The sequence below is a fragment of the Xyrauchen texanus genome, chromosome 31 (assembly GCF_025860055.1).
Source record: "Xyrauchen texanus isolate HMW12.3.18 chromosome 31, RBS_HiC_50CHRs, whole genome shotgun sequence".
Lineage (NCBI taxonomy): Eukaryota > Metazoa > Chordata > Actinopteri > Cypriniformes > Catostomidae > Xyrauchen > Xyrauchen texanus.
In genome coordinates this window covers 10,480,812-10,494,854 of record NC_068306.1, presented here as the reverse complement: position 1 = coordinate 10,494,854, position 14,043 = coordinate 10,480,812, and the positions used below count along the sequence as shown (strand labels likewise).

Here is a 14,043-nt window from a genome sequence, read left to right as displayed (position 1 = left end):
AGGTAACAATTGTGAACAAGAACACAATGATTGGAAGCACTTCTTCCCTTGTTTTATAGTAATCAGTCTGCTCTTATAATCCAATCAGAATAATAGCATGATTTCACCTGACTAGTACTCGTTCACACTTTCCCCGGTGCTGCTGATATGATTAGTGAAATTATGTTAGCTGGTCATTTTGTGACAGGACCAAAAAACAGTGAAATTTGGGTTTTTATGATAAAGTTAATTTTTTTGGTCAATGAAGCTTTTTGCAATTATTTAAAAAGCATCTGATCACTCTGCACAGTGAAAACAATGTGAATCAACACCACAACAACTGAAGCAGAAAAATTGCAAATCACAAAATATGTCACTGCCAATACTTTTGGCCACGGCTGTACATTGTGATGTTCTATGTTATATTTGATGTAGTTTAGTTCATTTGTATTGCATTATTTTATTTCATATGTTACCCTTAAGGTGTTTAGTGTTCGTGTGAGAGACACTGAGCACTGTCTGTACATGTTTATTGGTCATTGCTCCTGGAAAAAACACTATTGGTGAACTTCATGTCATCATGTGCTCTTCTATAATTATGTTTATAAACAATACATTATAAAGTGATAAGCAGATGTTTACAGTGTCAGAAGGTTAATATATCAAGTTTATCATTAAATATAAATGACGGTAATGCTTTGTAAAATATCAGGCATTAAAATTACATCCTGTGAAGCCTGAAACGTAGTTACCGTAAATTTTACGGTGAAATTCTGGCAACCACAGCGGACAGTTTTTTACCGTAAATTTAACAGGATTTCTTTGCAGTGTACATTTATGACAATACACGCAATGATCTCATGGAACAGGAACATTTGCAGTGCATAGTGACAAACAGGTGTTTAGGGAAGTGCTGTGGTAGTTTTTGTTGCCATTTAGTATTTTGGGAGAAAATCAAATCAATGGAGCCTTTAACCCCATTGTACCTATTCAGATTGCTGAATAAGATGTTTCTTGCATTTATTTTTTCCTTCTCTAAATTTGGACTATATCAAGAACATTCTCATGTGAATGATTTAAAGTTCAGTATGTGATGATGAAAAGGTCAGTCTTAATGCACATGTGTTCTGATACACAAATAATGTAGCACACAACAGGATGTTTAAATGATTGCATTCAACAACTAGAGTGTGAATTACATTTAAACTGTGTTCTGTTCACGTTGTTTCACTGGCAGTCAGCAATTAGGTCAACTACAGTTCAGTTTGATGATGTAACATGGCCTTTAGGTAAACCTTGACAACATTTGTACCCCAAGCGTTTTTCTCACCAAATAGCGACAATTATTATTAATTATGTAGCTGCCAACTCCATCATTACAAATACCAGTGACACTTATTGAAGAGTAATTTTAATCATACCGAAGGAGACTGACCATTTAAATCACATTTTAGGAGCAACAGATCCCCAATCTTCTTTAGCTGTACATCAGAACATTTCCCAAATTACAATAATAACAACAGATCTGTCCTTGAGTGCTGACTCACTGCTCGTGAAAGGCCAGAACTCTCTTTGTGATACAACCAGCATTATGTATGCTGTATTCTTCTCTACCTGCTTGACCTCAGTCCGTTCACCGGCTTTGACTAAGGGATGCTGATACAAAAAGGTAAACGAGGAAGCACCCTGTACACCATGTTAACATCTAATGAAACCTGTTAAGAACATGTCCGGGTCACATTTCACTCTAAAATCAAAAGAAATATATATGTGTGTGTGTGTGTGTTGCATAAAGACAATCTATTTATAAAAAAGTCCATTTATAGTGCCAATACATTTTTATTCACTTACAGTGTCTTCAATTACAGGCCTTTATAGTAAAGGTTCTAAAATATGCTTAATTTTCTTTATGGAAAATATAATTTCTTATATTTTTCTTTTGATTTGAGGGTGAATCAAACATTTCTTTGTGAGATTCAGATGGATCAACAAGTATCCACACATTACAATTTAAAACAAGAGATTACTTTGAAGCATCAATGATAAAAAAATAAATTGCACATGAAAAGTGAGCTTAAAGAAGCTGTTTGTGTACCTACAATGGTGCAAATGACAAAAAACCAAAAAATAAGAATGCACATTTGACTGCTTAAGAATGCAGCACATTTATTCATGAAGGGCCAGACGGGCTATCCAATATAGATCGGACCCTAGGGATAGCACATTTATTGAAACACACCTGGTTCTTTTCAGAATTTACCCCACCTCAGAGACAAGTGCTTAATACAGGTTTAACTCTACCAACATTCACCCACCCACGTTTCTCAGGACTGTCTTAAGCTTCTCACGCATAAAGAGTAGAAAGATTTATATTTAGACCGGTTGTCAGTTTTCCAGCTTAAAAGACAAATAAGATTCAAATAAGCGTCTCTGGCACATGAAACATCCACATCATTTTTGGAGTGAATATCACAAAACATTGACAAACATTAGTCACTTTTCACTTCAAAATCACTTCAGAAAATAAATTGATGGCTATTTTTTAGGACCAAACAGTACGATAGTACCATGCAATTCTTTTTTTCATTATTTCCATGATAATTAAAGCCCTTTCACACCAAACATGAAATGAAAAACTAATGAATGGTTATTACTCCTTACTACAATAAGAACAAATTATGATGTATTATATATATATATATATATATATATATACATCATAGTATCATTTGTTGTACCATAGTTATTTGATTTTCAATTAAAAAGCAATAAGTGTCCAAACAGGATGATTTTCAATATTGTATTACAGTAGAGAGAATTTATCCAGCATAAAACCTGTGACAAGTCAGATATGCGGATCACATCGCTAATAGGAGCAGCCAAAAGAACACGACTTACAGTAGAGAGAATTTAGGAAGGGGATTGTCAAAATGCAAAATCTATATCTTAATGGTCCTAAAATAGGCTTTATTTATTATCTTGGCAAAAAAAAAAAAAAAAAAACGTCTGTCGATTTTGAAGTGAAATATGACCTAGCAATTTCTTCATGAGGTTCGTCCTTTGATTTCCAGAAGTCAAAAGTCAGTATCATAAAAACATGGAGTTAGAAACAGAACCTATATTTGAAACAGCTGAAAAGTTCTACTGGAGTCAGATATGGTTGATTAAATAATTCTACTTGTCAGAACAATTCCCATATTGCACAGATCTGCCTGTCTTCCCATGTCTAAAGAGGAAATTAAGTAAATTTGCCAATTCCATGTGAGGTAATATGGAGATATTCGAAAAGCCATACAGGTTTCCTGTGGTGACCAAGGCTCTAAAACCAACATTCACAATCTTGACTGCAGGTCCGATCTATTGTACAACGTTCTGGTACCTCCATCTATACATGCAGTTTTCTAGTGCTTTTTAAAATAATTGCAGTGTTAGTCCCATATCGATGTGTTAATCACATTAATGTCTGATACTTTTCTAAATTTGTATTATAGATGGACACCAACAGTATCTTCACAGATCTTTAAATATGTTATATAAACATCTGTGATTCAGTGTGTCTGTGCAGTATTTGCATGTCAATTGGTTTGAAAATATGGTGGCATTGTTTAAAGTGTTAGTTCACCCAAAGATGAACATTCTCTCATCTTCTCATCCTCATGCCATCTCAAATGTGCTTGACTTACTTCTACAGAACACAAATGAAGATTTTCAGAAGAATATTTTAGCTCTGTTGGTCCACACAATGCAAGTGAATGTTGGCCAGAACTTTGAATCTCATAAATTCACATAAAGGCAGCATTTAATTAATTCATACACTCCAGTGGTTAAACATATCTTCTGAATTGATATGATAGGTGTGGGTGAGAAACCTCTAAATCTCCCCCTTTGACCAGTCCGACCAGTAGGTGGTGATATGCACAAAGAATTCAATAGCCAAAAACAAGAGGGAAAAATGTGAAAGTGGAGATTTAGAGCAAAAAACTACTTAACTATTTGTCTGTTTCTCACCCAAAACTATCCTAGCACTTCTGATGACATGGATTAAACTTAAGGATTACTTTTATGTTGGCTTTCTGATTATTGAGGTTTCAAAGTTCTGGTCACCATTGACTTGCATTGTATGGACCTACAGAGCTGAAATAATCTTCTAAAAATCTAAATTTGTTGTCTGCAGAACAAAGCAAGTCACACACATCTGGGATGGCATGAGGGTGAGTAAATGACGAGAGAATTTTCATTCTTGAGTGAGCTATGCCTTTAATTATTGCGTTTCCAGTCAATCTTGCCAAATTCTCTGGCCAATTCTTCATTCCAGTGCAAAAGCCAACTAGGCAAAAGTTTACAGCAATCGTTCTTTTTTTTTTTTTTCCTCCAAACTTAAATAATGGTTATTAGTTTGGTTAATGTAGTTCCTAATCATAGGGCAAAGAAACACAATCTCTAAAAGGACAAAATAATGTAAGATAAGGTTTTTCTGCTTGCCAAACATATAAACAACCTATGAACGAACAAAAAGCAAAGACAAAAAAAAGAGAGAGGGCACTTTTGTGGGTTCTCTGTTCCGCCATGTGTTGTGTGTGAGTGCGTGTGCAGGTTTCAGTTTAGAAAGCCTGGGACCAGCAGCAGGAGATGGCAGCGCAATAGCTTTGAGTGTCACTCCAAGTCCATTTTCTGCTAAACTGGGTTTCCAAGGGGCTCACCCAGTCAAGCATGTCACCAATGCAATAGAGAATCCAGCCAATCCTGATTCTCAGAGGAGTGTTCAGGCTCCTCCCACTGACCACCGTTCTAAGATCACTTAGCAGACATACAGCTGAGAAGGGATCAACACACCATTGAGCAGTGCAGTCAATCCCTAACCCAAGAGGTATATCTTTATTAGGGTACATAATCGGTTGTCCTGTCTCAGAGATAAGAGAACCACGCCCTCCCTCTCGCCATTTTCTTATCACCTCTCACTCTCCGAGGGACAAGGGAGGGGTGGCTCTACGAGGGGACACTCTTCGGGCTCAGCTCGCAGTCGCTCGGGCCATCAGGTCCTCCAGCGCTTTATCCTGGTCGTTATTGTGGACCAACAGTACCTCTTTAATAGTGTCTCTTTCAAAACCCATTTCCCCAAACCGGGACATTAACTGCAGAAACTCTAGAGCCTAAGGGGAGAGAAAGTCTAATTAAATTGTATTAAGACAGTGTATTAACAAGACATATAAATCAAATTTGTAAAACACTAATATGGATTAAAATTATTTTTCTTCATTTACTAGCTTAAGAAAAAAGTTAGATCTAAAAATCTATATTACTGTAAGGGATTTACAATGGAAGTGAAAATTGCCAATTTTTAGAGGGTTTAAAAGGCAGAAATGTGAAGCTTATATTCTAATAAAAGCACTTAAATTATTCTACTAAAACTTGTTTCATTTGAGCTGTAAAGTTAATTCAATTGCCGCTTTTACTGTAGTTTTGAGGTTTATGGCATTATGTTGTCATGGTAACGGAGTTGTCAAAGTGATAGTTCACCCAAAATAAATATTCTCTCATTATATACTCACCCTCATGCCATCCCAGATGTGTATGACTTCTTTCTTTAGCAGAACACAAATTAAGATATTTAGAAGAATATTTCAGCTCTGTAGGTCCATACAATGCAAGTGAATGTGTGCAAACATTTTTAAATCAACATAAAGGGAGAATAAAGGTAATCCATATGATTCCAGTGGTTAAATCCATGTGTTCAGCCATGATATGATAGGTGTGGGTGAGAAACAGATCAATATTAAACTCATTGTTTTGTCATCAATTCTCCTCCCTACCCATTAGGGGGCGATATGCAAGAAGGATTTGAATCACCAAAAACTGAACAGGGAGGAGAATTTATAGTATAACAGGACTTAAATATTGATCTGTTTCTCATCCCCACCTATCATATCGCTTCAGAATATATGGATTTAACCACAAGAGTCGCCTGGAGTACTATTGTTTTGCCCTATCAAAATTTTGGCACCCATTCACTTACATTGTATGGTCCTAAAGAGCTGAGAAATCTTGTGTTAAGCAGAAGAAAGAAAGTCATATACATCTACAAGAGGTCGAGTAAATCAAGTGAGAATTTTCATTTTTTGGGAGAACCAACCCTTTAAATTGGCTATACTGTAACTTTACATTAAAAAAGGTTAGTACTGCAAGTAATTTAATCACACTAAAAGAGTGTTAACATGCAAATTGTTAACGTCATGTGGCTATGCTTTTCCACTTGTGACCCAGATTTGAGCTTTTTTTTGTATGAAAAGGAGAGAAGAGTCTAAATGAATTTTTTGTTAATCAACATTATGCCAAAAAAAGCTTTTGACTGAGCTTACAGTAACTGGTATTGAACCCGGAATATTTCTTGAAATTTGATAAATATTCAAATTTTAATGACAGATTTAAACGTGATGTAATGCAAATTTGACCTTTTATGAGACACTATCTTAAAAGTAAATAGCACCTTTGTGTCTGTCATGTTTAAATCTGTTAAATATGGTCAACTATCTGTTAACACAAACGCTTTCAATAGACCTTTTTCACACTTCGGGGTTTGAGACGAGGAAGTAAATGATTGCAGGGTAAACTTCGACAGTGGTGAATGGGAGTTAATGGGAGACCACAGCAAATATTATTTTCACGTACCCATTTGCTCCAAGAGCAAAAGAAAAAAAATCCACTATTACGTTTGAATGACTTTCCAGAATTAAAAAAAAAAAAAAAAAACAACACAGATCAGAACAGTCAGATAATAATTATTTAAAAATAATATATTTTTTTAAACTAATTCCAGGGTAATATAACACAAAGCATAATTTGAATAACAAATTTTAATTAAAAATTTGCTAGATTTACACTACTAAATAAGGAGGAAACGCATCACAGTCCGTGAAAAAGGTCTATTTTCGAACAACAATAAGCTTTGCAGAAATTTTGTCTCTTGAAAAAACAAAACAATTCTGTGGTCTCACAAAGAATATTAGTGTCATGTCAACACTACCGGAAAAGATCATTTACAAATACATTCAATCTTTATGCAAAATTTTCCATGTAACTCAGTCTTTGTGCATGTTTGTGGGGTTAAGTATTTGCCAACCTTTTCCTCTGAGCCCTGGTACATTTCCAGACACTCTTCCACAGCTGTGGAATCAAAGCCTCGACTGCACAGTCGACTGTGGGTAAACAGGTATTCCAGCACCTAAGAAAAACGGCACAATAACAGGGTAATTAAAGAGTTGCTAAGATGCATAACCCTGACGCACACTACCAGAAGGATTTAAAAACTACAAAAAGACCTGTTCCACATTCTGTCCTTTTCTTTGCATGGCTTTGAGAACACCCTCATAAGAATAGCCCATGCCCACAATGGTCTCCACACACTGTCGTTCGCCAGCAGAGAGGCCGAGAAGGATCGCGGTAGAAGGTGTAGTTGAGGGCAGACGGTTGGGAGCTGTGACAGACTTTAACTGCTAAGGCGTTAAAAAGAAAATCACATAATGGCCATAATTTATTAAACATGAGCAGATTGTACTTCTGTTAATCATCCATAAAACCATTAAATTGTACAATGTCGCATTGAATTTAATATGACGATTACTAAAAGGGATGGATCACCCAAAAATACAAATTCTATACGACTCCAGTAGTTTAATCAATGTCTTCTGAAGCGATCCAATCGGTTTTGGGAGAGAACAGACCAAAATAGATATCCTTTTTCATTGTACATGTTGCCATTGCAGTCTTTAGGCACAATCAAGATTTCAAGGTCAATTACGCTTCCTAGAGCTTGTCGCATGCACAGCGCACTAGAGGAAGAGTAATCAAGCTTGAAATCACGATCGCCAAGAAGACTGCTGTCATGATTTATAGTGAAAATTGAATTTCATTTTGGTCTGTTTTCACCTATTCCTTCAATATTCATTCTGCTTCCGTTTCATAAATAAGGTCTAATCACTTTAGGTGCAAACAGTTTCTGTCCATGCTACAATACCTGTTTCAGTGACCCATTTTGAGAATAAGCAGGTTGCTCTTGGGGGAATGTTGTCTTTGTATGTGGTGCTGTTCTCTGCATGGATGGTGGTGTCCCATTAGACATGCTCCATGGTGGTTGTGCTTGATAAATGCCAAGAGGTGCTTCCGAGGGTGAGTCCCAAGGGTCTGATAGCTTGGGGAAACTCAGTGAGCGAATGTTACATGGGCGATCCGCATCGATCTGTTCCCTGGAGGTCCCCACAACCCCAACCCCAACTAGTCCATTGGGTTTAAGGAAGATTCCGGCTTTGGCCTGGATAGGAGACATACTACTTGGAGAGGGGGGGTGAGGTTCAATTTGAGTAAGTTGAGAAGGTGAAACAGATGACTGTGGTTGGCTCTGAAGGATACTCCGCAATTCCTCTTTGTCGTCCAGTGTTTTAAGCTCAAGTTTGTCAAAGGGATCCTCTTCTCGCTCAAAGTCAGCTAAGTTTAGACTCTGAGGTGCCGGGATACTAGGTGCTGGTTGCGTTGGTCCAAAAGAAGGTGCTGGGAGTGGCGTAAGGATCGCATTGTGCCATAGGCCAGCCAAAACTGGGTTCAATGCTGCAGGGACAAGTTCCTGTTCATCAGAGGGCCGTGCTTTCTTTCCTCCAACCAGTCCGACATCTGCATCGTGCGCAGCCGCATGCCTCTCGTTTTCAGACTCTGTCCTCGCCGCCTCTACTGCTCGATCCTCAGCAGCTCGCGCCTTGGCAAGCTCCTCCCCCCATTGCACGCTCCGCCTTTCTAGACTGAAGTCATACTTAAGTATACAAGAAAGTAGATTAAAATAAATCCTTAGTAACTTTCAACACTTCATTGAACTTACATTAAAATAATAATTCACCCAAAAATGAAACATTAATATCACATGATTAACATTTTTGTAGGGCTGGGCGAGGTAATCGTATATCGAAAATATCTGACAAAAATCCCAATGCCAATTATGACAGTCACTGACATGCAATGATTGACAATATCAGAAAATGATAAAACTATGAAGCTATGGAAATCGCCAATTATATTAAATTGTAGCCCAATAGTTATAATGCACTTACATTTATAGATACTAAAATATTCAAAATAGTAAATCATACAAAAACTTTACAGATAAGAGGCCGGTTGTGTTCATTTTCTCTGCCAACATGTTTTCTGAATAGCATGAAACATTTTCCTGATCTGACCTACTCTCTAGTCTCAAACATGGCTTGTAACAAATACACTATGGCTTAGCAACGAGATAAAAACAGCACATATTGTAATTGGATATTTCATTATTAAGGAAATACAGCCCGATGTGAAAAAGCATTATTATGAAACAATGTATTTTTTGGTCTTTATGAAAAACTTTAATTTAAAAGTAATTCAAAACACACAGATTTGTGACATCAACTTGTATTCATCATCCACTCCATGAAGATTCTTTTCTATTTTTTTATGTTGTAGGCCTTTTTTTAAATTGAAATTATGGCATGCGTAGTTCCCATTAACCAACCTTACAATTTGCTTAGGGAAAGTGCAGTTTAAGAAACAAAGATAAAAGTAGATCATAAGATACAAAAACACATTCAACTTGAACCTATAATTGAGCTCCATTTCATTTTCTTTAGGTAGCATTAACGAAACGCAATACAAACACATATTTGATAAGAAACAGTGGAAATTTTAATAAAGCATTAATTGGGAAACAATAGGGTGTTTTCTATTCGTTTAAGCACAGACTAAATAAACAAACTTTTGTAGCAGTTTTATGAAAGTAGAAATGATGTGGGTTTTTATTATGTTTGCATTTAGATCTTAATTTGCATTAGTCATTTTCCACCCGCTGTCATAGACGGATCCTTGTATGATAGGAATTGGGTCGGTGGAGGAAGTTGGAGATAGTAAATGTTTGCATTTGGGGAGGTTCTGGTGGTTATATTAAAAAAAGCACTTAAAATTAAGCACTTTATTATTTTAATTGCTTTTTTGCTTTGTTTGAAGTGCAATTTGAATTTAGCAACATCTTTGGTTTAAGTTTTTCATGTTTCAATAAATGAATTGAATTTAAGAAAAATCAATAAAGCAAAAATAAACACCAATCAAACTGCAGTGGTGTTGACAATGTAATCATACATATTTACATTAGCATCCATGTGCAGCAATGACAGCTTTGCAGATTATTGGCATTCTAGCTGCCAGTTTGTCCAGATACTCCGGTGACCTTTCACCCCACACTTCCTGTAGCACTTGCCAAAGATGTGTCTGTCTTGTCGGGCACTTCTCACGCACCTTACAGTCTAGCTGATCCCACAAAAGCTCAATGGGGTTAAGATCCATAACACTCTTTTCCAATTATCTGTTGTCCAATGTCTGTGTTTCTTTGCCCACTCAAACCTTTTCATTTTGTTTTCTGTTTTAAAAGTGTCTTTTTCTTTGTAATTCTTCCCATAAGACCTGCACCCCTGAGTCTTCTCTTTACTGTTGTACATGAAACTGGTGTTGAGCAGGTAGAATTCAATGAAGCTGTCAGCGGAGGACATGTGAGGAGTCTATTTCTCAAACTAGAGGCTCTGAATTTTTTTTTTTTTTTGTTGCCAATTTCAAGCATTGTATAGCCTTCATTCCTCAAAACAATGATTGACTGATGAGTTTCTAGAGAAAGCCATTTCTCTTTTTGGCCTAATATTGACCTCAAGACATGCCAATCTATTGCATACTGTGGTAACTCAAAAACAAACACAAAGACAATGTTAAGCTTCATGTAACGAATCAAATAGCTTTCAACTGTGTTTGATATAATGGCAAGTGATTTTATAGTACCAAATTAGCAATTTAGCATGATTATTCCAGGATAAGGTGTTGGAGTGATGGCTGCTGGAAATGGGGCCTGTCTAGATTCGATCAAAAATAACTTTTTTCAAATAGTGATGTGCTGTTTTTTACTTCAGTAATGTCCTGACTATACTTTGTGATCAGGTGAATGCCACGTTGGTGAATTAAAGTACCAGTTTCCTTCCAAAACAGCAAAATCTGTACATTATTCCAAACTTTTGGCCGCCAGTGTGTGTGTGTGTGTGTGTGTGTGTGTGTGTATATATATATATATATATATATATATATTTCTTGCATATTACCCAGCCCTACATATTTGCAGCTTTTGGGGAAAATCATACTTACTTGAAGTTCAGAGAGCATAGAATTGCAGTCTGGCATGTAGAAGCCAATAGGAAGACCCACTTTCGAGGGACAGCGGAATTTCTCATTGAGTTTGAAGGGAACATCATCGAGGTAGCTGACTGGTCCTTGAAACATGAAGTATAGCGTCGAGAGAGGAGAGAAATTGATTCAACAAATCAATTTTTTTTTAATAATGCTGATTATCAAAAATAAACAGGCCAGATGATTGACTGACTCACCATTGTTGTGGATATCTGATCCAGACTTCCTCACATCCATTTATCGTAACTAAGGGAATATTAAAACAGCACAATTGACACGTATTGAGCAAGTGACCTATTTACTCTCCCGAACACTTCCCTTTTCTCGTTGGAAGTAAAACATTTTTTTTAAAAGTAAAAGAGACAACCAAAATCTAATATCTGAAATAAAAATCTGCTTAGTTGGTATTTTGAAAAAGACAAGTGAGCAAAAACTCTGTATTTTCTTTGCTATAACAGCAAAACTGATCTCAGTTTGTTTATTAACTGTCAACATCATTAAATCAACTGATAACTAAAGATTGTTGACAGTTAATAAGCATTTTCAAATGCATAAATCTAATTAGCCTGGTGATTTTAAATACAAACTTAAATACAAATTGAAATAATCACACAAATCAAAATCGAAACTGTCATCTCCAATAAAAACAAAGCTTGGTTTAGCAGCATTAAGTTACAAGCACAGCCTGGATTTATTTTAAACTGAAAATGTAAACAAATAAGTGTTACCAGTTATTCCACAGGACCTCAAAAAAGTTAATATCAAGAAACAAATAAAAAAACAACTGCTAATCTGCAACATGAAACATAAACATGAGACTAGCACAAGACTAATCACATGCTACAACGCAAACTGATAAATACCGGTTCTGATGTCATTTCACCACCCATTTATTTTTTTGAAAAAACAAAACAAAAGGGTTTATCGAAGTACACCAGCAGACCAGAAAGACATCCTAGCTTCATAACAACACCCAGCCACATTTATTGCGTAATAAAGCAATGATTGTTATGCGGAGATTTAATCGACTTCATACAGACAGAAAGGTAGATAACCCCAACAACGGTTCATTTAATAACACATATTTTTATACATTGATGAGATCATTTTGTTTTTACTGAGATTGGATGAATACAAATATAGAGACAGACGTACAGAAAAAAAGAAGCAGCTCAGTTTTGTTTCAGTTCTGGTTAGTCAAGCGACTTAACAGGCCCCAACTTCCTCTGCCACCGCCCCTCAAACAGTCCCTGCGTGACCCATCGGTTTCCTTACCAGTATCTGCTCTGTCTTCAGTCTCCGAATAGGTCTCTCACTTGTCCTCGGACGTAAAAGCTCCGATCGACACTCTCAGATGTAGAAATTCACTGAAAACCGAGTGTGTTTCCTGCTTCATCGCGGAACGCCATATTGGTTCGTACCTCCTCCTCGGTTCCTGTGTGACGACAGGGGTTCGCTGAATGACGACAGCTTCGACCAATCAGCGACGAGCTGTGGATTCGCGCTGTTATCTGTTGGCCTTTGCACATCCAGCACGGGTTTGAGTTCATCAACCTATTTTAGTTTATTGGATTTTGTACGGTAGTAAATTGTTATGATCATGAATTGATAGAGAGATAAAACAGAGATGCTGCCGTGGTACCATATGACACAGTGATAGTATCAATTATACCACATTACCAAAATGATGGTAGGCTATTTGGTAACATATCTAATAAAAATGGAAATAATCATAACAGCAAAGCATTATAAATATTGTTGATAATTTTTTAAATTCTTGTCAAAAGTTCCACATCTGCTCCCCCATCTTGCTATAACTGAAAAGCATTGTTTATTAATATGTCATGATCTGTTTTGTTTATTTGTGCACGTGATGCACTTTTGTCACATGGACTGTACACTCACGTTATCAGAACTATTAAGCTCGTTAAAGAATTTAAGGAGCTCAAAGGTCTGAAAAATTCAGAGGAACACGTGAAAAAAAACTGCATCTAAAATATGTGGATAACTGGAAACAAACATAATGCATAACACATCATTAAAGTTGCACTCAGTTATATTTTCCTCATTGAAAAGTTTTACTTCTAAAGAAATCAATGATACTTTTGAAACATACCGTATGTATAATCATAGGCGCTCACATGAGCTAAAGACTTCAGTCAGATCAGAAATCTTATATTCTACATGCAGAGGGTCTCCACAAGGGGTCTGCCATGTTTGAATCACATGACTAGCTGAATACTACTAGCTAATCTCAGTAACCGCTCTGTTATTTGACATTTTCAGTCATAGGCTAAGTTTGGAATGGCATACTGCCATATACTGTATGTCTAGTATGCAAATCCGAACTAAGTCATGGATTAAAGGTGCACCAGGTACTATTTATTTAGCAGAGATGGGCCACTTCTGTTGAAATGAGTGGGAGAAATTGGAACGCCCAACCAAGAGGCTCTAGTACCCAATAGTCAATGGATATACAAAGGAAGTCCCGCCTTACAGGTAAAAAGCCAATCACCTTTCATATACAGAAATCACCTATCAATCATCTCGAGAACGCTCATGCACATTAGCTATACAAGCCGGAAATATTGTGGTTTTTAATGTAATCTGAGGTAAAGAAGCACAATTTATGATACCAGCATTGTCAGATTTTACTGCTGATTTGAAATATGTTCTTTGATCGTAATCTTCACCAACTGTTTTTGAGATTTCTGTGTTCCCCCATTCAAGTAGATATGGGGCATGACTAGAAATGGTCTCCCGGGAACGTTCCAAAGATAGCCGCCAGTGGACCAGCTAGAAAGACTTTTGGTTGCACTCAGTATTTTT

The 14,043-nt window shown here is 36.6% G+C and overlaps 1 protein-coding gene across 2 annotated transcripts; it reads right to left on the bottom strand.

Moving 5' to 3' along the window:
* Positions 1-2,115: 2,115 nt before the first annotated feature.
* LOC127625464 (ubiquitin-associated protein 1-like) lies at positions 2,116-12,639 on the bottom strand. 2 transcript variants are annotated; one of them, XM_052100769.1, is made up of 7 exons: positions 12,490-12,639; positions 11,412-11,460; positions 11,173-11,297; positions 7,991-8,776; positions 7,296-7,469; positions 7,097-7,198; positions 2,116-5,129 (listed from the first exon to the last, which is right to left on the bottom strand). In XM_052100769.1, exons 2-7 carry the CDS (start codon positions 11,449-11,451, stop codon positions 4,989-4,991), a joined length of 1,368 nt encoding a protein of 455 aa, XP_051956729.1. In that variant the 5' UTR covers positions 11,452-11,460; positions 12,490-12,639; the 3' UTR covers positions 2,116-4,988. The 2 variants fall into 2 exon arrangements, with proteins under 2 accessions (XP_051956729.1, XP_051956730.1); XM_052100770.1 differs by having other exon boundaries at positions 7,296-7,466.
* Between the last annotated feature and the right edge of the window lie 1,404 nt (positions 12,640-14,043).